This window comes from Primulina eburnea, chromosome 3 (assembly GCF_022965805.1).
Source record: "Primulina eburnea isolate SZY01 chromosome 3, ASM2296580v1, whole genome shotgun sequence".
Lineage (NCBI taxonomy): Eukaryota > Viridiplantae > Streptophyta > Magnoliopsida > Lamiales > Gesneriaceae > Primulina > Primulina eburnea.
In genome coordinates this window covers 9,381,570-9,406,456 of record NC_133103.1, presented here as the reverse complement: position 1 = coordinate 9,406,456, position 24,887 = coordinate 9,381,570, and the positions used below count along the sequence as shown (strand labels likewise).

The following is a 24,887-nucleotide window of genomic DNA, read 5'->3' as shown; positions in this document are numbered from 1 at the left end:
AGATAAGCAAAACTGAGTTCGAAAGATTTGCTTGCCGGACTTGGGAGTGCTTGGAGTAGTTGGCTTCAAGTCATACACTGCGCCGAGGATAATCGCAATTCTTTGCCGAAGCAATGGGATGACCGATATATTGAGGAGTATTGGCAGTCCTGAGTGATGTTCAAATCGATAAACATGGGACTGCAACTGGCTCTCCTAGGATCTGTAAGCCACCACAAATTGGTCACCTCCGGCTTGATGTGGATGCGGCCCTTAATGATAAACTAAATGTCTATGGTGGTTTTGGTGTAATCTGAAATCAAGATGGGAACCTAGTGCTGGCGTTTGGTCAAATGATACTTAAACCATTCTCTGTGGTGTACGCAGAACTTATGGCTCTTAAGCTATGGGTACAGATGGTTCATGAAGAGGATTTCACTGTGTTTTGGTTTTTTCTGACTCACATATGGCCGTGCATGCAGTCATGGAGCTGATGACAGTCGACTTCAAGCATATTAGCGCTCGAAAAATCTAGTTCTTTACTCAATAACACAATTTGTTATTTTATCTCCTACGCCTTTATGTTGGGTGAACGATGATTTTCCTTCTTAGTTTGTTAATATTGTATCAATGATCACTCTTTATCAATAAAAGTGAAATGAGATTACCACTAAATAAAAACTGAGCATTGATGCAAGATAAGTGGAAGTTGAGAGAGTATATATATTTTTATATCCATAATATACGCAAAGTGATGGCCAGTGACATACTAATCAATATATATTAAAAAAACTATTCCTTTATTTTAATCCCCTAATTATTTAAAATTTGGTATTAGTGTAATATATTATTTTTTCACAATTAATTTGATTTTTGTCAGAATAGTAACAAAGAGTTAAATGTTGCTGAAACAACATCATATCGGATATTGTTGAGTTGCTGAAAACCAGAATAAGTGTGGGGAAAAAAAGCCAATTTAATGTATCAAGATCAAATTTTAATTAGTCAATTGAATGACCAAAAATTTATATAGTCCAACCACGTGAAACATTTAATTTTTTTTCCTTAATATAGTTACAAAACAAGGATTACAAAAGTCGATATAGCTAGAGAAAGAAATTTATATAAATGATAGACATATATAAAAACTAATATTTCTTAAATAATTATAAATGATTTTTTTTTAAAAAGTAAAAACATCACTTTAATTTCTTTCTAAAGTATAACTTATAATTCTCTTAATCTCTCACACATACTGAGAATACACAGCACTGCCAGTATATATTAGTTGCATCAAGGTTAGAGGCAATGCGCCCTTACAAAAAGCCTTTTCCCTTTCTTTCTTTTGTGTGAAGCATTCTCATGTTTCTGTCTTGGTCCCTCGCAAAGCATATTCACTCGCGTCTTCTTATTCTCAATTTGTCTCACTAAAAGAATACTAAAATTTTATCCTTCTTCTTTGTCTGCAATATTACTGGTCCAAAAGTTGACATATTTAGTTTGTAGAAAAAAGGTTTTGTTGTTGGTATTGAAAAAAGATTTGGAAATGGATTGGAATGGAAATTTTCGGGTGCCTTTCGTTCCTCGAGTACCCGATCCGAGCTCTTTCAGCTTCCTCTACAGCTACAACTGCGATCATTATCCTGCGGGTTTGTTGTTTAAGATTTGACTTATCAAAATAAGTTACATATGCAGCATTTCGTATTGTCTTTATGTGTTCTTGCATGAGGAGTACTTAAGGGGGGTGAGATGGATTCAACAGGGAACAACTCACAAGGTTTAGAAAGAATAAATTAGTATTTTCAGAAAAATCATATTTAAAAAATTTAACTTGTTTCATTTGAGAAACTGAAACCATTAAGGAGTGTGAAAAAGGGTTTGTCTTTCATCAATGACATAAAGAATTCTGTGAAATTAATGAAGCTAGCAAGGGCTGTGGCCTCCATATGTTTCTGTAACAAACATCCTATTTTCGAATCTTTTTAGGTCTAGAAATGAAGCAGCAGTCAATGCAGGCAACACAACATGCGATGCTTCCGGAATTGATAGACAATAAGAGCAACGTCAACAGTAACTACGGGCAAGATCTGAAGAAGAGAAGATTAAGCACGGACCAGTTGGATTCGCTCGAGAATAGTTTCCAGGAAGAGATTAAGTTGGACCCCGACAGGAAAATGAAGCTGGCTAAGGAACTGGGGCTGCAACCTCGACAAATTGCTGTGTGGTTCCAGAACAGAAGGGCTCGCTGGAAGGGCAAGCAGCTCGAGCGGCTGTACGATTCGCTTAAACAAGAATTCGATAATCTTACCGGGGAGAAACAAAAGCTTCAACAAGAGGTAATTAATTAATTAATTAAATTTCACACAAACATTCTAAGAAAAGTATCAAAATTGTATATTTTTATAATTTCTCTTTAGAATTGATAAAATAAAAAAGTGGGTTGTCATCGAATTCATTTCATTTGTTCCTGTGGTTGATCTTCACTTCAAAACTCTAATTTATCCTAAAAATAAATTTCTCTCTTTGTGTTTTAAATTCTTGTCCTACTTTATTCTCTCATATTTCTTTTCCTTCATTAAATAGTAAGGCATATACATTAACCATTTACGCCATGTATTCAATATACACGAATACATTATTAGAAATTAACTAGTTTCCATTTACACCATGTATGCATAAATTATTCGAAATTAACTAATTTTTCACAATATTTGAACTTTTGTATCAAGGTCTTCTCCCTGAGGGCAATGTTAAAGGATCAAGTGGCTAAGAAGCAAGTCTCCACAGCCTACACAGAAATTTCCGGGGAAGAAACTGTCGAGAGCACATCGATTCCGAGTTCCGACAAGTCCCGTGGAAACATTAACCAAATCCCAGAATGCAGCTATGCTTTAAATGTGGATGACTATAATCCAGTTATGATGAGTGCTGCATACTGGGCCGATATGCCTTCATGTTCTTGAAATTAACTAAGGATAATTGTCATGATGTCTAGTCTAATCTTAATTATAGGATTAAAGTGGTTAATCTAGTTTTAGATAGGGTTTATTGGAACTTAAGAAACATATATAATATGAGATTAAGGTTCTTGATCTTGAGAGACTTAGAAATTTTTAACTAGTTTTGGGATAAGTACTGAGATGTTTGTTTGGTTTTTCATGTAGGTGTTCGTTTTATTTTAATGTCAACTAATATAATTACATTTTATAATTATTGTTTACTTAATTATTATTATTATAATAAATATTTCAATTATACATATGTGTTTATGATTTCCCAAGTGATTAATTATAATTGAATTGATCATGAAAATTGGTGTCAATTCATGCTCAACTATAATCAATTTATTTTATGCCTAAGATTGAATTGTTCGCAAAATTTAGTATACCGAGACTTAATATCTTATTTTTTTTAAAGTATAGTATAGGGATTAAAATATTATTTTTTCACATAAAAATATCTGTGATATTTCAAATAAAAGCTTAGGGGTTACCAACTATTATTTTAATCAATTTGCAGCTTGGACACTTAATTGATTGGCATATATTGATATGCTACATTTAATTTTCAACAAATTTTGGAAACTAATTGGTGACTTAATTAATGAATGGTCGAAGAAGATAAAGTGGCTATCCGAATTGTTGTATTTTAGTTTCAGTCATAAATTTGCTTAAATAATATATAATTCAATGGCTACTAAGCCATAGAGATGGATAATTACTATGCTAAACTTCATACCATTAAATTCATATAAATATAATATATATATATATATATATATATATATATATATATATATTAATTTTTTATACATCTTTTAACATATTTTGAATTTTAAAGTTTAAATGCAGTGCTTTATTTATTGTAAAGTTCGTAGCTTCTATATATTACTTTAGGGAAATAAAAAAAAGAGTTATATTTGAAAAAAGAGTTTTTCTACATTTATTTGAAAAAAAAATGAGGTTATTATAAACCAATCTATGTTAGAAAATAAATTGATATGGAAACAAGATCTAAATCCACGATTCTAGGTCCATATCAAATCGACGTAACATACAACAATATTACAACTGAAGCATACCTGGATACAGACAAATGTTTGATGGCTATGCAGCCATTGAAATCTTTCAGATCATTATGCACATTTTAAGAATTTTATGATTATGAGATGTTAAAAAATCAGAGTAATTACATATGAAACGGTGACCTCAATCCTTATTTATAACATAAGAGTTAAAACTTCCCTTATTTATAATTATCCCGTCATAAAATAGTAAATAAAGAAAGAGTGGGTCTCATCGATACTAATCTGTGAGACGGGTCAACCATACTCATATTCACAATAAAAAGTAATACTCTTAGTATAAAAAAAATATTTTTTCATGGATAACCCAAATAAAATATCCGTCTCACAAATACGACCCGTGAGACCGTCTCACACAAGTTTTTGTCATAAAGAAATATGTCTCTACACATAATAAAATCAATATTTAAAATTTTTTATCTATGTTTTTTTTAAAAAAAAAAAAACCAACAAAAAAAAACTATAATTCTGCAGTTACAAAATTTCCCTAAATCTCTAAATATAACATTCTATAATAAACTCATAATTATTGTCGAAAATTTTATAGAACTTAATTTTTCAAAGATAACGAGCAGCAATGTAATTTATTAATATTCCAAAAATTCTGATTTAAGCTCATAAACCATCATATCAAAACTCTGTGGAAATATATAAAATTTAAATTCCCAATAATATTATAAATTTTTTAATTCCTATCTTAATTAAGTCCAATATTTATTCCCATAACGTACCATTAATTTGATGCCTAACAATTCCAAAAGTTCATAATTAAGTTTTTCATACAAAAATTTAAAATTCCTATTTTTCTAAAAATTGCGTTCGTAAAATATATAATTCATTTAATTCCAAAACGTATTCTGATTTGTATTTTTTTTAAATGATACACTTTATATTACCATGGTTCATTCGGCCGTGGTAAATGCAACATATTTGTGTAAAACTTATAAAGATCTGTCTGCAAGGATTTTCAAGAAAGGCACGCTTAATTTTTCTTTTCAATTCCGATTATTTCAAAAAACATGATCAAATATTTTAATTGCAGTATTTTTTTGTTTTGTTTTTGAAAGAAAAAAATAAACAGCCAGTGTTGAAAGTCGTCTTATCAACATGAACCATTTCTTTAATAGAATATGATAATGCTAAGTATTTGATACACTTTGGTAAATTAATTCTTCAAAGAAGAATAATATAATTATATCTCGCTAGAAAGTGAGGTATGAATTATAAAATATCAGCACAAAATATTTAAAAATTGAGTGGGTCTCATGTGAGACCGTCTCACGTATTTTAATCTGTGAGACGGATCAACCCTACCCATATTCACAATAAAAATAATACTCTTGGCATAAAAAGTAATACATTTTAATAGATGATCCAAATAAGATATCCGTCTCACAAATATAACCCGTGAGACCGTCTCACACAAGTTTTTGTCTTAAAAATTATATGTTTTTTTTTTTTTATATCAAGAATGACATTAAATTTGTCCAACAATTTACATCTACCAAATTTATATTTTCATCATATCCTAACCTAATGTATAAAAGATATATAAGTTCATGTAATTGATGTGAAAAGTATATAAACTTAATATGCTTGATAAAATATTTAAAGTAATTTTATATAGTTGATAAACAATAATATATTAACACATCTTTGAATGAAAATTTGATTAGATATAATATTTTATTACAATCAATAGCTCCAGAAGAACTATACTAAACTTGAAGTGTAAGTATGCATTTTCTTCGAAAAAATTATATTCGGTGAATATATTATATAGATAATTGATCATGTAGACCAAATTATATTTCTATATATTTTGGGGAAGAATAAGTTGTATGATCGAGTGTTTGCCTCTTTACTAATAACTATAGGTGGTGGTAACGATGCATCTCAAATCCCGCAAAGCAGCTCAAGTATCACATTTTGATTGATTTATCCAGCAGAGACAATTAATGCACCTAACAATCTCTATCTCAATAATTTCGCACTTCTTGCAATAAATGAAAATCGAACCCGTGACATTGACTCTGATATCAATTGTAGGATCGAGTGTTTGACGCTTTACCAAAATTTGTAGCTGATGGTAACGGTGCAACTAAAATATTTTAAAAAGTGCAACAGCTCAAGCATCATCTCAAACATCACGTTTCGATTGCTCTATCTTGCAGGGACAATTATTGCATCCAACAAGTGGATAATAAATATTTTTTCTTTAGTATTATATAAATATTGATATAATAAATAAAATACAATAAACCATAGCTAGTATATGCTCTAAATAGATCGACTCGATTCATATTAAAAATTTACTTATATGAGTTATGTCTCTTGTGAAACGATTTAACGAATCTATATCTATGATACTAGACGATCAGATCTATATATTCAATCAAAATAATACTTTTAACATAAAGTAATAATTTTTCATGAATCGAGTTAGATTGAAGATGTGTCTCGCAAAATTAATATGTGATGTCATCTTATAAGAGTTTTTGTATATACATATTTATACATATATCTTTAACTATATTATTAAAAATGTGTCGATAATAGTAACTACCTTTGGTGGGTGGTGACCTTCATCTTACTGTAATTTGACCCCATATCAAATTGCAACATGATCCATCATCAAATTTTATAATTATGATATTACTCTTATTTTATTATAAATCAAATTGATTACCAAAAAAATAGATTAAACTTCAAAGAAAATTATAAATATAAAAGATTGAATCGCGTGCGTCCGGACACTAGTATATATATACACACACACACTTATTATAATTTTGAGTTTTTTTAAAAAGGAGTAGGTCTCTTGTGAGACGGTCTCACGAATCTTTATTTGTGAGACGGGTCAACCCTACCGATATTCACAATAAAAAGTAATATTGTTAGCATAAAAAGTAATATTTGTTCATAGATGACCCAAATAAAAGATTTTTCTTACAAAATACGACTCGTGAAACCGTGTCACACAACTTTTTACCTTTAAAAAATGAGATGACCTAAGGGAAAGTGTAGGTGTTGCGGAACCTCTGATATGTCAATTGATTAGGAAATAAGGCATGTTGAGGTTGCTTATTTTGGTTCCAGCATCAGTAAAGTGGCTTCCACACTTAAAACGGTAATTCGCATTCATTTCCCATACGTAATTTATTCAAAAGCAATGACAACCCACATGCCGTCTCGACTTTCTCTACCAAATTTCCAAATTTCAATCTAATATTTAATAATTTAGGAAACGATATTGATTTATTAAAAATATTATATATATAATATTATTATTGTAAAATTTAATAGTATCCATATCAAATACACGCATAAGAAATTGTAGAGTGAGATTTAAATGAATTTATGATTAATATTAAAATGAGATAGTAAGATCCGATTCAAGGAAATTAACAACATTTGTCAAATATAGAAGTGAAATACCATTTAGACTATACAAAAGTGGCCCCCTTTAGGTAACTTAAGTAGATAATGACTCCTATAAAATGAAAGCAAAAAAGTATGAATAATGTGATAATGGAGTAAATCAAGAGGGTGAAAATAAATGAAATCGAGTCAGAATAAGCGCGAAATTTAGTCCGAATTTTTATAAATTATTTATATTCGTTGAGTAGGTCTCTTGTAGGACGGTCTCACGAATCTTTATCTTTGAGACGAGTCAACTCTATCAATATTCACAATAGAAAGTAATACTCTTAGCATAAAAAGTAATATTTTTTCATGGATGACCCAAATAAGATATTCAACTCACAAAATACGTCCTGTGAGATCGTCTCACCCAAGTTTTTATCATATTAGTTATGAACGGACACGATAATTCGCGTGTACACATTTTTAACGTAATTAATTTTTAAAAATCTTTATGTATTGATTATTATTTACAAATCATTTATTTTTTTTAGAGTTTACTTTGTTATAATAACTTATATTGGATAAAAAGAAAAAGTAGTTTTGTCCATCCATTAAAATGACCAAGATAGTTACACTGAGGTTTTGTGCAATATAACAAAGCATAGATGCAGTAAAATTATATTCCGAAAGCAGTGTTAAATAAATAAAGAAGGTGATTCAGCAAACTTCTAAATAAATAATAACGATTAATTTAATAAATATGGGTTGAGTGTAATAGATTGTTCATGTTAGATAGAACAATCGAAACACGACGTGTGGACTGCTATACGATTTTAAATATTTGAGTTGCACAATTATCACTAGCTATAATTTTTGATAGAATATCAAGTGTTCAGCCCAACAATTGATATAAGAGTCAATATCACGTGTTCGATTCACGTCGATTGCAAGAAGTATAATTATCGTGAGAGAGATTGTTGGGTACAATAATTGTTCTTACTGTATAAAACAATCGAAACATGACACTAGTAATTTAAAAGATTTAAGTTATACTATTATCATCAACTGTATCTTTTAGTAAAACGACAACAAGCGCACGGTCATACGACGTTGAATATAGAAGGATCAACATCAAATATTGTATCATAACTTAAAAAAAAATAGTGGTTATTAATTAAGTAGAGAAAACGTAACCTCCACAATTAGTGAAACACAATACAGGTCAGCCGGCGGGTTCTACTCATAGTCGCCCAGCCTTCGACGTCACGGTGTTAAAATCACTATTTTCGAGTGCTCTTAAATAAATTATTTGAATCTTTAAAATTATTTAAAATTAAACTGATATAAAACAAATCTTGTGGAGATAAATTTAACTTCTTCTCCCTTAATTATTTTTGTATTTTCGTATCCTAATTTGGAAATTTTGCTACGAAAGTTGATGTAGATTTCTTTTAGCTTCGTGTAGCTTTTTTTCTTTAATAGAGAAATGTTATAATTTGATCTCAAAATCCTCATCCCAACTCCTGTCAGATGAGTTATTGTGGTCGACAACTCATGTGTTGAACAATCGTCTGAAATAGTATGAAAAAGTTATGCCAAATAGACAATACATTATTTATTAAATAGAGTTTTTTTTTAATAGCTCTTACTTATAAAATTATATATTAGCTTTGAGTATTTGGCTTGCCCATTTTACCATGTAGTAATTAGAGTACAGTCCAGTAGCATAGCTTGAGGTGCCGATTTTTTGTTTTATTGGATGATTTTGAAGATGTTTATGTCAATTCACTTATTGATAATTAAAAGATAATTTAGAATGAATAATATCTTGTCCATGTATTGATTATATTGAGTGTACGATTTAGCTTCTGATTAAAATAATCTAGTTATTTTAAAATACTTCAAACATAAATTAAATATTGTTCCATGTATATAATATTTGAATAATCTAAATATTATTTCCTGAAATGTTAAATTGGTGAACGTATCCAGTGTCGTTAACTTCATCAGCTTGCCACACGTTGGCTCCTTGTTCATCTGCTAACGTAAATCATTTAATTCCAGACGAAAGAATCACACGTATGAATTTTAATAGCTTCACTTTGCAGATTGTGCTGTAGAAAAAAAATGGCGGATTCTTCTTCGTCGTCGTCATCTTCGTCTTCAAAGCTTGTTTATTTTGTAATATTTCCATTGATTTTACTATCCGGCCTTGTGATTGTACTGAACCAGAAGCCTTCTAGTTGGCTATCGTCTTCACCTTACTGTGATATTAAAGAAAGGAGTTGGTGCACCGCCTCCCGCCACTGCGCCTGAGGTGGATCAGCCACCAGCGGTAAGGCCTTTTTTAGTTCGAATCACTTCTACCATGGTTAAAATTGCTAGATTTTGGACTAATTTTGAAATGAAACAGATGATGGAGAATGAAAATAGAAAAGAGTTCAGCGATTTGGAGAAGGTGGAGGCCAGTCTAGCTCGAGCTCGGGCAACGATTCAAGAAGCTCGGCGAAACAATGAAACGTCGTATGATTCAGATTATGTTCCCACTGGTCCAATGTACAGAGATCCCATATCTTTTCACAGGTAATAGTTTGATCTTCAAAAAATGAAGGAGCTGATAAAGTTAAGGTATCCAAGAATCTGATTCATTACCCGCAACCTGTGCAGGAGCTACTTAGAAATGGAGAACTTGTTCAAGATATACGTGTACGAGGACGGGGAGCCACCTCTGTTCCATTACAGCAAGAGCCTTGGAATTCTTGGCATCGAAGGTATACTCATTCATCAACTCGAAATCAGCCGATTTCGTACCGGAGATCCTAGACAGGCACATGTTTATTTCGTCCCGATGAGTATGCAATCCATAGCCACGTACGCGTATGAGCGCAACAATCGTGCTTGGAGTCCGCTACAAAACATAGCAAGAGACTATGTGAATCTCATAGCTACCAAGTATCCTTACTGGAATCGAACACTCGCGCACGATCATTTCATTCTTGCTTGCCATGATTGGGTACCACTTCTTGATTTTTCTTTTCTCCTAATCTACATGTACGCCGCGAATAGCTGATTACTCATTGTGGAACTTCTTGAATCTTGATAGGGCCCAACTATTTCTCACGGCGTACCTCACCTATACAAGAATTCTATCCGAGTTCTATGTAATGCGAACACGACAGAAGGATTCAAGCCCTCCACCGATGTCTCCATGCCAGAGATATATCTCCCTGATGGCACGATGGACGGCCTGATAGGGGGACCAGGGCCGTCAGAACGTTCTGTTCTAGTTTTCTACGCTGGCGGCATTCATGGTGACATCAGGCAAGCTCTAATGGATCAGTGGAAAGATAAAGATCCAGACGTCCAAATCCACGAGTACCTCCCGAAGAACGTTTCTTACTATGGAATGTTTCGGAAGAGCAAGTATTGTATCTGTCCCAGTGGATGGGAAGTAGCTAGTCCAAGAATGGTGGAAGCCCTTTATATGGGGTGCGTTCCCGTGCTTCTCAAGAACCATTATGCTAAACCGTTTGACGACGTTTTGGATTGGGGGACGTTTTCGGTTGATGTTGGGGTAAATGAGATTGCTGATCTGAAGAAGATTTTGACGGCCATTCCTGCAGGCAAGTACATGGAAATGCAAAGGGTAGGTGTTCTAGTAAGGAGACATTTCGAGGTTAATTTCCCCCCGAAACGGTTCGATGTTTTTCATATGATACTGCATTCGGTGTGGCTGAGGAGGTTAAATATTCAGCTTAATGATGCACGTGAAACTTGAGTGAGTTGTGTGTAGTTTTTCTTACTGATTTTACTGTCTGTGTTCCCTGTTGTAATCTAAGTTAATCTTCTTGTATTGACACGTTTGATGTATTTATAATTCATAAGATGTTATAATACTCACATTTGGACCCAACTTTAGTAAGTACTAAATAAATGTTGCAATTAATATGAATACTGAAAATTGAGCAAACACGTGAAATAATATAATTAGATGTGGATGATCAATGATAGGCTTCTAATTTCATGGCCGGAAGATGTCCTTGGTGCTGAGAAAATATTTTGAATATAAATAATTTGTGAACGAATTCCAACGCTTTCTTTCAAGAAATGTACGCATGGATATGAAAATTTTCTCTTAGCATACGTTGAAGATATTTTGTATTTATAGGTGACTAAATCAAATCAGAATCCAACAAAAAAAAACAATACAATTTTTTGATCTAATGATGTCATATATATATAAACAAAAATTCGATTCAGAACAGACACGACTCTTCATCAAACATTGCACCCTTTCATGAAAACCAATCATAAAACAAGGTGTTGTTTTCAAAGAGTTGTCTTATCCCGTAATTTTCACAACGATAAACATTGTTCGTTGTCAACAAACTAAATAATTATAATTATGAAAATTGTTGTAACACTTAGTATGGTTTTCCGAAAAGTGGGCCGATTCTTTATGTCTTCTCGCCTGCCTTGAGGATGAACCAGCCACCATCACCGCTCTTGGTTCACGTCTTTCGAAGACTGCACTTCGATATCACTCGAACAACAATTACTTCCGGTCAGAAACTTGAAAAATATATATATTGATGGTAATCAAGGACTCAAATTGTTGACGGAAGTTCCCATTCTCGGCAACCAAAATACCTTAAAGAATCGTTTTAGAAATTCAAAATTTGCGCAGTCAGCTGCAAATTTCGGAAAACTTTCTATAGTATAGTTTAGCGAACACATTTAGGCATAGTTTGGTACATGGGATAAGGGAGTGATTGCTAAATAATCCTCCTTATCACATGTTTGGTACATTTTTAAAAATCTCATGATAATATCATGAGCCCTTGATTAAATAATTTTTTAGAAAGATAAAATATCTCTTTATTATGTGTGATAATTTTAATTTAATGATAAAATACACTACAAATGACTTAATTACTCTCAATTTATAAATGATTTTTATAAATCTATGCTAATAAGTAGAAATTAAAATCAAATAAATATTTTTATTTATTATATAATATGATAATTATATAAATGGATTCGAGATAATTATATAAATAATTTTTATAAATTTCAATAAAATTATTAGTATCACCAATTAATCTTAAAAATTGATATTTGACTTGACTCACAAAATCAAGTGCTCAATTATCATATTATATAATATATAAAATTAGGTAAAAATAAATAAATCATGCAAGCACTATCAACGCATGAACAGATAAAAAATATGACCTCAAGCAACAACTTTGAAATTATAAAATTTATTACGATGATGTTAATTTTGTCATTACAATCTAATATATAAATTTAATCACTCTTATTAAAAGCATACCAAACATTAAATATATATAATATCATATATCTTATTTATTCTTCATTTATCTTTATATTATATATAACATATTTATCCTATCATGTGTATCAAACTATGTCTTATATTACAAGTTTGTCCTCTTGTACCGGGCCACCCGTCTATAGAACGAGGTGTGTAACACATGCGCCACCCCCAAATCGGAAAATTTCATCAGCCAAATGCTTCTGGGGTGGTTTTCGAGCTATCATGCAAGTTTAATTCATATTTTTTCAAAGAGTTTGAATCATTATGAGTTTTTGTATATATATAAAAATAAAAGTTTATCCTGGATTTTTTTTTTATTAAAGATGAATTGGAACGGGATTATATATATATAAATATATATATATATATATATATATATATATATATAAAGTAGGTCTTTTGTGAGATGATCTCACGAATCTTTATCTGTGAGATGGATCAACCCTACCGATATTCACAATAAAAAAAATATAACATAAAAATAATATTTTTTCATGGATGATTTTTTCATAGATGACTCAAATAAAAAATCTGTCTCACAAAATACGACATGCAACACATCTCACAAAAGTTTTGGTGGTATATATAAATAAAGTATACTAATGTTGCCGCTATTTTTAGTAAAAGACAATACTTATGTTACGAGTCAGGACCTACATGTTATTTAAAATAAATGGAAACATATGATGACAAGTACATATTTTATTACTTTTGTTGATGATTGTATTAAATTCTACCATGCTTTCAAAGTTAAAGATGAAGTCATAGGAAAAAAAATTTCTTACAAAAGTTAAATTGAAAATCAACTTGACACTAAATTAAGGTATCAAAAATGATCATGGATCATCACTATCGAGTTTTATGCTCAACATAGAATCAAACACAATACCATTATATTTTATTTTTCTCGATGAAATTGAATTTAAAAAAGAAAGTATTTTAATGTTGTATTTGGATTGATGAATTAATTAATTGATTTCAAATATATTTTTGTTGTTCTAGAGAAGTAAGACTATGAACATCAAATTCACAAATTTCACGTTTATATAATATTTCACAGTTAATTATGTTTAATTACAAATTCACCCAATAATAGTATCATTTGGAATTCATTATATTTTTTGTAACTAATATATAAAGAAAGTGTGAACTTAGTATTTCAATAATTATTTCGTTATTGAAATCCATATATTTCAAATCTATTTCCACAAGTACACCCTAAAAGAAATCATGAACACATCATTGTGGAGTTCTGGTCTATCCATAACATCAGGGCCGTCTTCAGAAATTTGGAGGCACTAGGCTATTTTTTTAGGTGAATGTTTTATATAATTTTTTTTAAAATTAAATATACAAATATCACATAAAAACTGATGATTTTTTTTTCGGGCTTGATTTTCTTATTGATTAAGTCCACTTTCAAATTTAAAAAAGCCCAAAACTAAAGCCCTAATTATATTAGAGGCCCTAACAAAAAGAGAGGCCCTAGGCGGCTACCTAGGGCGCCTACCCCTAGAGCCGGGTCTGCATAACATCGTAAGGCGAAGTCGTTTTAACGACAAATTACTTTTTAAATAAGAAACCTCGAAATAAACAAGATAAAATTACATATGAACTATGAAAATGAAGAAAATTTTCTTATCAATATTCGGGAATGTGAGAGTATCTTGTCAAAGCGACAGAATTTGCTCCAAAAGAAATAAAAAGACGAACAAGGAAAGAATTGTACATATCTGTTTCTCGCGTATGAGCCTCAAAGTCCTAAATACGTCCATGGAATCAATAAATATCTGTTATTTTCTCGAAAAGATAATGCCAGACAGTGGAACAAGAACAAGAGATTGACAGTGAGGTTGATGTAGTATTTATTTTTATTCGAGATCATTCTTTAATTTTACATTTTTTTAATTCTTTACAATGTTTTGTAAGTCTTTTTATTTTTCCGACTTTAGTTCTTTTTCTTTTTCTGCTGGTGTTCTTTTCTCTTCTTTTACGTCGTTGCATGGTTATTAATGAGGAAGTCAAGTAAGAAAACGTTTGGGTAACTACTGCCTTAATATAATTGATGTTTGGTTGTATATTTTAAAGTAAAAAAAAACGTTTGGGTAACTACTGCTTTAATATAATTGATGTTTGGTTGTATATTTTAAATTTTCAAAAATATTTTGAAAGAAAAGAAAAGAAATATCTCGTAGTTCTAATGCAATTAGTTCATTTTTATATAAAAAATGACAAAAAAAAATATTTGTTAGTTATTATGTATATAATTATTTTTTTATATTGCCTAAAAAACTAACGAAAACCTTGTTTAAAAATTTATTTTTAAAGCCAAATGCTTTTATACCCATACGAATAATTGAAAAAATACATGCTACGTTACATGTCAATATGCCATATAAAATAAAATTACTGTTAAAATGAGTTTCTTTAATATTTTAATTGAACTTGTTTTTATTTTTTTTTTTGTTGTTTGAAACTCTCGCGGCACATCCCTTCTGTTTTAAGTTTAGATTCTGATTATTTTTTAGACTAAATGTCGAATTAAAAGTTGAGAAAATGATTTTTTCCCCATTCTTGTCCAATTTTGGATTTTGATAAATTAAACTTTTAAATTTTGATTTTAGTTACACTAACTTTTAATTTTTGATTATTTCGGTCCACTTGTTGATGTCGTGTCCGAAAGTTCAGCAATTTTCGATTGTATGTCAGCATTTTTTGATGTCATGTCAGTATTTTCTAGTGTCACATCAGAATTTTTCGGTCTCATATTAGTATTTTTCAGTGTCGAATCAAAAATTAAATCAAAATATCCGAAATTTAATAGTTAGTATACCAAAATCTAATATTGAAAACTTGGTGGACAAAACTTTAAAAGTAAACAAGTTAGTGAAAAAAATTCCATTTTCCCTTAAAGTTTATGAGAACATAATCAAGAATTACATACAGAGCATTTTGGTAAATATTTGATCATGTCAAGAAATTTGTATCACTACTTTATAACATAAAAAATGCACTTCGATTTTTAAAATATATAATATATAGTGAGTTATTATAAAATAATATTTTCCATTTGATTTTGTAATCAAATGGGAACACTAATATATAACCAATCAATCGGTCCGTTAATCTATACCAATCAATCAAACTGATCAATTTTTAAAGAATAATTTTGAATAACTAAATTGATTATACTAATTTCTAAATATTTTTAAACCACGTATATCGTAGAAGAAGATTTAAAATTTCAATTTGGTCAACATTTTCAAATAATCAAGTTGACTAAAATAGTCAGAATACTATAGAAAAGGAGATGAAGGATTTTTTGGATTCGTCTGTATTTTTGTGATACGATTTCACGAATTAATTTATGAAATGTATCTTTTGTTTGAGTTACTCATGAAAAAATATTAAGTTTTTATACGAGACATATTATTTTGGAGATATTACGAAAATTTGAGCTGAAATCACTATTTATATGTAAAATATTATATATATATATATATATTATATAATTTTTATTGTATTACTCATTAAACGCATATATTATATTAGAAGGATATATATTATAATTTTTTAATTGTATTAATCATTAAACGCATATATTATATTAGAAGGAAATTACGATGATTAATGCATATCTATAAATACAACAGACGCACACTTCCACCAGCAGAGAATAGTTAAGCTGAAGAACAATGGAAGAGAGACAAGGCGAAGTAGTGTGTGTAACAGGTGGCAGCGGCTACATCGGTTCGTGGCTCGTTCAGATCCTCCTCCTCCGTGGCTACACCGTCCACGCCACCGTCCAGAATCTCAGTTCCTCCCTCCCACCTTTTGATTTTATGATATAGTTGCGTGATTCAGCTTTTGTGGCTTACTATTTCATCATTTTGCTCCTCAGAAGATGATAAAGAAACAAAGCACCTGGAATCGATCGCGGGAGCTGAATCTCGCCTCCGTCTTTTCCAGATGGATTTGCTTGATTATAGTTCCATTCTCGCCGCAGTTTCTGGCGCCTCCGGCGTGTTCCACGTCGCTTCCCCTTGTTTCTTCAATCCAGTCTCCGATCCTAAGGTTCTTGCAGAATTGAAGATAAATTTTCTCTTAACAAACTGAAGTACTTTACAGTCTCCCATTCGAATATTTGCTGATACGATTGATTTTAGTGTGAACTGTTGGATCCGGCGATCAGTGGCACCATTAATGTGCTGACGGCAGCCAAGGATACCGGCGTTCGACGGGTGGTTGTGACCGTCGTCGACATCGTCGATTATGCCGAGCCCGAATTGGCCGGGTGATTTGGTTAAGAATGAAGATTGCTGGACAGACGAGGAGTACTGCAAGCAAAATGGGGTAATTTTCTTCATGGTTAATAATCGATTATGTTCTCAATATTTGCTTTGGAATTGTGCGTTTCTATAATTTATGTTGTATAGTTCTCCCCCATTTTTTGTTTGTGGAAATTTTGGTGGAAATAGCCGCAACCCAAAGATTGTCGCTCATGGTATGACAGGGGATTTTGAATTTATAATAATAAATTAATTTGACATCGAATTTCAATTCGAAAAATAATTATTTTTCAAGTCATCATTTCAAATTAATCGATCACATAGATTCATTTCAAATTCACCATCAAATCGAAATATTTCAATCCACATGCAACCTAAAAGAATTTAATATAAAATTTGGAAAATGTGGAAAAAATATATAATCAAAACTTCATAAAATTAGGAAAAGTTTTGAAAAATTCTACACACTGTTCCATTACAGCCATGACGGCCATTTTGTTTGGCATAGGCCTAAAAATCGGCCATATTCCATAAAAAATAGGGTTGTAGTAATTTTAAGCTGGAAAGTTTGTGGCTTTATCTACCGTTCCTGTTTACGCACAGTTCCACAGCCTCAACGGCGAACCATGTCTACAAGGTAGAGAGGCTACAGATTAATAAACTGATATAGTGGCTTAGTATTGATGTTCCCAACAAGTTATGGTGCAATGCCTGTGATATAACTTCAGATAATATGGCCTGTGGTATATTATAGGCTGGTCAGTGGACCACCGAAGGCATTTTCTAAAAGGATCTTGGCTTTATTTTCATGCGACAATATGAAGACTAAAAACGGGAGTTTGAGCATCGATTATTGCATTGTGTTTACGACTGAGTCTGCTTGTTTAGCTTTGGTATGCACTTTCTAAAACACTGGCTGAAAAGGCTGCTTGGAAATTTGCTGCGGAAAATGGTGTGGATATTGTAGTGGTGAATCCTGGAACAGGTGATGGGTCCTATGATCCCTCCGGCGTTAAATGCAAGTATGGAGATGATTCTTCGCCTTCTTCAGGGTAACCCGATTCCAAACTTTTCCATAGAAAATGTTAACTTTACGGCTTCTTGTCGAATTGCTTGGATACATTGTTAAAAATGCCAGAGAGATGAAAAGTTGCATGTACTTACCATATCTTAGAGTAGAAGATGATCCTGACATCTGGATTATTTGTTTGATATAGGCCATGAGGAAGTATACGAGAATTCCTACATGGGGTCTGTGCATGTTAAAGATGTGGCTCTGGCACACATACTTGTGTATGAAAATACATCGGCTACCGGACGTCACTTATGTGTTGAAGCTGTATCTCATTTCAGTGACTTTGCTGCTAAGGTTGCAGAATGCTACCCTGAGTACAAGGTGCCTAGGTAATAATGCACTCTTGTAAAACGTCGTTACGGTAAAATTATTGTGTCGGATGAATCTGATATGTGAGATGTAAACAGGAAACACAATCTCAGCACTTGCCTAAATATTGATCTCTTATTCCTTTTTGATTTTCCTTGACACTCTTTCTCCAGACTGAATTGAAACCACGTAAAGTTTGGACACCTATGATATACCGTACGCAGTCAAGCAATGGTCAGTAAAAAACACTGTATCAGAGCTTGGACTAAATTTGATGAGATGTCAATGTTAAAAGATGAACCGAATGAGATATTAGAATATAAAAAATGTCGGAACTGTCTTAGATGTTTTGGATGTCGTAACGGTAGCCGTTAGAAGCTCGAAATTAACTAGACATAAAACTATTAGGCAGTCAGACGATCTGGAATGAGTTTGGTGGCGAGGTAATTGTAGTTACCTTTTCATTTTTCGATTCATCTAGCACACCTGTTCCTGTATCACATCACATTCCAGGGTTGCCGACTAAATACTCTGCTTTTGGTGTAAAATGTGTAGATTATCGAAGGATACGCAGCCTGGACTGCTAAGGTGCAAGGATGCAGCTAAGAAGCTTATAGACTTGGGTATTCAATTTATTCCCATGGAGCAAATTATCAAGGATTCTGTCGAGAGTTTGAGGCGCAAAGGATATCTTCCTTAGTTGTTTATTAACACACACACACACACTTGCTGAGCTGGCACAAAGCGTGTGTGAAATAATATTTAAACATTTGAAATTTGTGCGTGATGAATATTTATACCCTTTTTTATATGTGGGACCAAATATATTATATTATATTTAATTAGAATTTAGAAAGTCGAAGAATGGCAACCATTTGGTGCTGTGCTCTCCTCTTCTTCGACACTCCCAAGAAAGAAGCTCAAACTCCCACTTTGCTCTCCTCTCCCTCTCTCTCTCACTTTCCCATGACTTCACCTGGACGACATCGTTCGATTCTCTTAACCGCCACGTAAAAGTGATTCTTCTTATCTCCAAGGTTCTTCCGGAAAGTAAACCTCTGCAATCGCAATTATGTACGTTCTCAAGCTCTCAGCTTCTATTCTTCTGTGTATGTTGTATTATTCTAATCTTAATCGTGGGATGCATTTCAGGAGATTTCAGGAGAAGCTATGTGAATTCTTCGTCCCTTTTGTTCTATAGGAACAAATTGTCGGCTATGTTCACAAGAAGTAATCATGCTTTCCTTCTCGATTTTGATTCAATCTTTGTTGGGTTTTTCTTTTAGTTGAGCTATCAATGTTTTTTTTGTTGGTTTGGATCAGTAAACGGGATTTGTTTGGTCTCAAGGTTTGATGAGGTTCGAATTCAGAAAATATATGTTGCATTAATTGTTTATCAAATATCAACATATCATTATAGTTTATTTACCATTGATGGCATTAGCTTCAAGATTCGATTTTTTTAAGATTTTTCCGCAAGTTGTGTTATGAATTGTTTTCGTTTGATGCCCAATTGGTGATATGCCATCTTCGTTTTTTGTTAAGTGATTAGGACTTATTATAGATAATGTAGGAAAAAGGGGTATTTACAGTGCCTCTTCTCATTGTCTGCACACCGTTGTACTGATTGATTTGGGTTACAGTTTATGTTGGATAACTCCTTGCCATTGTAGTTTTGTTGCTGTTGAATTTAGGTCATCGTGTTGCCTCGCCGAGGTTTGAATCATTTGAGAATTTGACTTACAGCAGTAAACTAAAGATTTAGAACTCGTGTCTTGTGATCGCAACTTAGCAGAAACTCTGGTAGACTACGAGGCACGAGCCTTTCTTACAAATAGCAGTAACCAAATAGCACGTGCTGAATATTTTTTTTTTCCTGTGATATATAGTGTTGCAACCACCTGCTTGAATCAAATAGCAGTAACCAAATAATGGAATAAATGAAGCAAACTCAAGGAATTCATATTACTTAAGTGATGAAAAAGAAAGTAATTGTTCCCTTCTTTACAGAGTCTCTCCCTCCCTCTTCTCAGAGTAAATTCGAAAGGAAAAATCAATAACTGGATCATCTCCTGACTCCCCTATTTATATCATAGATACCCCTCCCACAGTGGCTGTCCCTTCCTTCCAGAATATACGTATTTTATCATGGGCTTTTCATTCATTTTTTGGCTCACAACTTGATATGCCGTTCATTCACTTTTTGGCCCACATCTTGATATTCTGTGTCATAAAGTCGCTTCCAATGTCACATATAGATTTGCTCACCATTTGAGGAGGTTCGAAGATACATTCACATTTCCAGAGAACACCTCTTATGGCCTCAATTTTGGATACCATATTGCATTACATACTAAGGTGAGCACATACAAGGACAGGACAATAGCTGTTGGCAGGTAATCAAGTGTCTGGGTGAAGAACTTATACCAGGAATACGGAATGAGGTATTTGGAATGTGCTATCACTATATGGATATGCATTAACATACATGCCCATCATTTTGTTCTATGTTTTTGGCTTGTTCATTATTTACAGCTGTAAGTCTGCTTTTGGGACAGCATAATTCTTCTCACTAGAACGAACAGCAGCACCATACTTTGGAATAAAGGTGGGATGATATCCGATTTGAGCTTAACTCTAGAATTTTGTGCTATAACATATTTATTGCTTATTAATGCCAGATTGAGTTTTATTTAAGTTATCCTCCAGAAAGTAAACTTTTATCAACATCAATGAAAAATTGCGGTTTTTGTCCTATAAGTTGGCATATTTTTTCTTTTGGTCCTTTGATTGATCCTCTTGATGCTATTTCTTGAATGATGCATGTTTCTGCTAGATTAGTGCAGATGAATGGCTACGTCGAAAGAGATGGGAAGAAATATCTTTGGCTAGCGAAGAGAAGTAAAGTTAAACCCACTTTTCCTGGGAAGCTAGATGAAATGGTTGCTGGAGGGCAGGTATGTACTGACCTCCTAGTTTGTGGTTGAAATTCTATTTGAAAGTTACTTAGGCAGCTTACAGATTTATATAGCCCTACATGTTTTTTGGGGATACATTTATTGGAAATTTTAATTCATTTTTGTTTTTGAGTCACAAAACTATGCTTAAGGTCACATATAGAAATTGGTTACTTCTATTCATATTCATTAACTCGCACTTAATTTTTATTACAGGTTAGTAGCATTGTCTTTGTCTTTATGCATGACCAACTCGAAAAGCAATCTCTTCTGAAAATCGTAATTATATCCACATCTCTAGGAACTACACTTGTTGGAAATTGTATTCAATGGACCATGTGCATTTATATGTATATTTTAATTCATTTTTGTTTTTGAGCCAACAAATTCGGAAAATTTATCGCCAAAAACCAAAAGAACTTCATGAGAGAGAATAAAAGCATATATATCTTATAATGGGAGCTTGATCACGAGGATGAATAATGCAGAGAGTTTAGAAGAAAGTAATTGGGAGCCAAAATAAGAACCGTTCTACTACTTCTATACCAAGTTTGCAAAGGGTAAACCATTACTCAATATATTCATCTTTTGAGCACCTTATATTGTTCTCAACATTGTACCACACTTGACTTGAAAGTTGGAAGAGATACGTCGAGACTACCTCTCAGTCTTCTTCTAACTCCGGTTTTCATCTCAACCCTTTCTATCTCCGTTTGTAGTTTCAACCCTCTCTTAGGTCGAAGTCAGTGTTCCGACTCAGTTCTTGCCGGCAGAAGAAAATCATCCGTCCAGTCCCATCCACCGGAGGAAGATCATCCCATTTTAGCGACTATCGGTTATTATAGTTAATATTAATTATGTCTAGTATATTATTATTTAATTGTGATTATTTTTTTATTATAAAAAGCATTAGATTTACTATCGTAGCACTAATTTGATAGTCTTGTAGCCAATATTAATTAAAATCGTTTATGTGCTTGAACCTACTATTATTCTTTGCCCTTCTGTTTTGTACTGTCCATCAGACGTAGAGGGAAAACTGTAAGAATAATCGCCATATCGAATAAAACCTTCAAATGTACGATACGATATGTCATGCAAAACGCCGAGAACACATACATAGAAAATAGATACATGTCCGTAGGAACGAAAGACTGTAGAAAAAGTTCTGAATATCTTCATACACACAAAGCTAAAGAAAAGAAGTGAATACATCTCCCATTCAATTGCAAATACCATAACCGGCGACTCATCTACTTCTTGATCTCATCAACCTGAATCACATTTTTTCTGGGATTGAATTCAAAAGAGTAGGTTCTTCCCAAGATCAGTCCATTTTCTTTTATGAAACCCGACCAAGCCATGTCGAGCCTAAAAAACCCCGGTTTACGGTCCAGTTCCACAGAAGTAAAATGCTGCTTTGGCACATACTCCAGCACCACTCTCTTTTCGCCGATCAAACCAGACACTTTCGCAAATTCCACACGGAGAGACTATGTTTCAAGCAAAGCCACAAAACCACATATACGAGTCGGAATAAAACATCATCTTGACTAGCTAAGTTAAAAGTCCTTGAAACAATATGAAGAGAAGAGTACAGATTTTACCACTCTTGATCTGTGATGCTTCTTCAAAACAATCTCGAAGTAGAGTGGGCTCGAATAATCCACATTACCAGGATTCCTAGCTGCTTCTTCCTCCAAAAAGCTAGTCTTTGCTCGTTTGTTCTTCGCTTCTGCTAATGAGTTTCATTGGAAGATAAAATCCGCGATGACAACAGGAGAGAAAGACAGCCATAAATGATTTATAAAATCCATAAAAAGGCAATATCAGTTACGAAACAAGCTACAAGAGAGGTTATAAACCGCCCCGAGAAACCCGATTCATTGAAGCGATTAATAACCAATTCTAACACCTGTTTCAGGAGCGGTTCTACTCGCTTCTACCACCTCTACATGTAGAGATAAGTGTGATTACTTGTTAGCATGGTTTGCACCAATATAATTTTTAAAAAAATTCTAAATTATTCATATATTTTTCTAATCATACAAGTTCCCATCACACAATATTTCATGATTATGAACAAACAAGAAAGCTTACCACGGTAGCTGCGTTTGGCTAATCCGCAATCTGCGCTCAATATTTCAACTTCTTCAGCAGAGTCGGAGCTCTCGAACTCCAATTTACGGTTGGAAATTTCCCTCTCGCAGCCGCTGATTCCATACACCGAAACATGAATTATGGACTTCCCAGCTAACCAGAACAACATAAATTCCCCCATTCTAAGCCCCAAATCCTCAACAAATTTCGGCCAGCCTCGCGTAAAGTAACATTCCTCGTCCTCTGTATGCTCTAGTTTCACAGCCCAAGATTTCCCAGAACTGGCTGTGAGTAGCGCATTTTCAGGTAAAAGTTCACCATGTTTCTTCACGAAAGCAGTCGGCAACCTCTGAAGTGACAATACCAAACAAGCATTAAACAAGAAATCCATCATTAAATAGAATCATTTTCTTACTGGAGGCAGAAATACAAATACATAAACTCATTCAGCGATGCGAATCAGTACATAAAATCAGAACTTACCAGTTGGCGAGTGAAATCTTCACTGAACAAGACTTTGAAAAATGAGGGCTTGGATCGTTGCTTCCCTTCCATGAGAAATCAGTACAGAAACTACGTGGTGATGCAAAAAGATGGAATATTTTTAGACCAAAAAGAAAACTCACGCTTGATTAACTTTTTCTCCCAAGTATCGTATACCGACGTGGGACTGATTAACGTACTCTTTTCACATTCAGAAATAAACGTCTAGAACGTAGTCTAACATATAATGGTAAAATTTGAACTTTAATATCATGTTAAGATTAAAACTTAGATCTAATTCAATTCTAAAAATTAGCTTAAAAAAAATTTCAAATCTATATATATAACTCTCTAACTTATTTATCCAATCTACGTGAAGAATTAACAACAGTACTTCAAGTATAGATTCACTGTTTCAGATATGATCATTCAAATCATGTCAAGTCATACTGACTCACTGTAGAGAATAGTAAATCCCATGAACCAAGAAAAAAAATCTGCTAATCTCTTTCTCCACTTCGTATTATAATTTTAATTATAAAGAAAAAAATTGGAAGCTTGTAACTTAAAAGATATTATACTAATTTGTTATGGGTCTCCAAAAACAGAGAGATGGGTTAAAATAAAATGTTTTATGCTTTCCTTTGTCACCATTGTAAAATACACAAAAATAAAATCAAATCGGTTGCAAGGATGATCAAATGAATTAAATTTAAATATTTAATAATTATATCGCTAATATTATAGTGTCTGTTAGTAGAAACAAAGTTTGAGATTAAAATTTATTTGTATAAATTAAGTAAATTCAAGCTCTAAATTGAGATGAATTCGATCGAAAAGTATTGAATAATTTGAGTTTCGAGTCCACGTCAAAGATAGTTAATTTGAACCTTAAAAGTGTATT

At 32.5% G+C, this 24,887-nt stretch overlaps 3 protein-coding genes and 1 pseudogene across 4 annotated transcripts; 3 read left to right on the top strand and 1 right to left on the bottom strand.

The window, feature by feature from the left end:
- Positions 1–1,304: 1,304 nt before the first annotated feature.
- LOC140828183 (putative homeobox-leucine zipper protein ATHB-51) lies at positions 1,305–3,139 on the top strand. Its single transcript, XM_073191165.1, has 3 exons — positions 1,305–1,628; positions 1,966–2,315; positions 2,709–3,139. Exons 1-3 carry the CDS (start codon positions 1,526–1,528, stop codon positions 2,940–2,942), a joined length of 687 nt encoding a protein of 228 aa, XP_073047266.1. The 5' UTR covers positions 1,305–1,525; the 3' UTR covers positions 2,943–3,139.
- Positions 3,140–9,204: 6,065 nt separating this feature from the next.
- Positions 9,205–11,383, top strand: LOC140826121 (probable glycosyltransferase At5g03795). The gene is made up of 5 exons (XM_073188258.1): positions 9,205–9,683; positions 9,715–9,764; positions 9,843–10,012; positions 10,097–10,442; positions 10,533–11,383. Exons 1-5 carry the CDS (start codon positions 9,557–9,559, stop codon positions 11,205–11,207), a joined length of 1,368 nt encoding a protein of 455 aa, XP_073044359.1. The 5' UTR covers positions 9,205–9,556; the 3' UTR covers positions 11,208–11,383.
- Positions 11,384–16,404: 5,021 nt separating this feature from the next.
- LOC140826119 (phenylacetaldehyde reductase-like) lies at positions 16,405–21,078 on the top strand (annotated as a pseudogene).
- A 1,362-nt stretch (positions 21,079–22,440) lies between these two features.
- Positions 22,441–24,173, bottom strand: LOC140826120 (B3 domain-containing protein REM17-like). Of its 2 annotated transcripts, none has more exons than XM_073188256.1 (4): positions 23,984–24,173; positions 23,501–23,849; positions 23,008–23,138; positions 22,441–22,893 (listed from the first exon to the last, which is right to left on the bottom strand). In XM_073188256.1, exons 1-4 carry the CDS (start codon positions 24,053–24,055, stop codon positions 22,654–22,656), a joined length of 792 nt encoding a protein of 263 aa, XP_073044357.1. In that variant the 5' UTR covers positions 24,056–24,173; the 3' UTR covers positions 22,441–22,653. The 2 variants fall into 2 exon arrangements, with proteins under 2 accessions (XP_073044357.1, XP_073044358.1); XM_073188257.1 differs by having other exon boundaries at positions 23,008–23,135.
- Between the last annotated feature and the right edge of the window lie 714 nt (positions 24,174–24,887).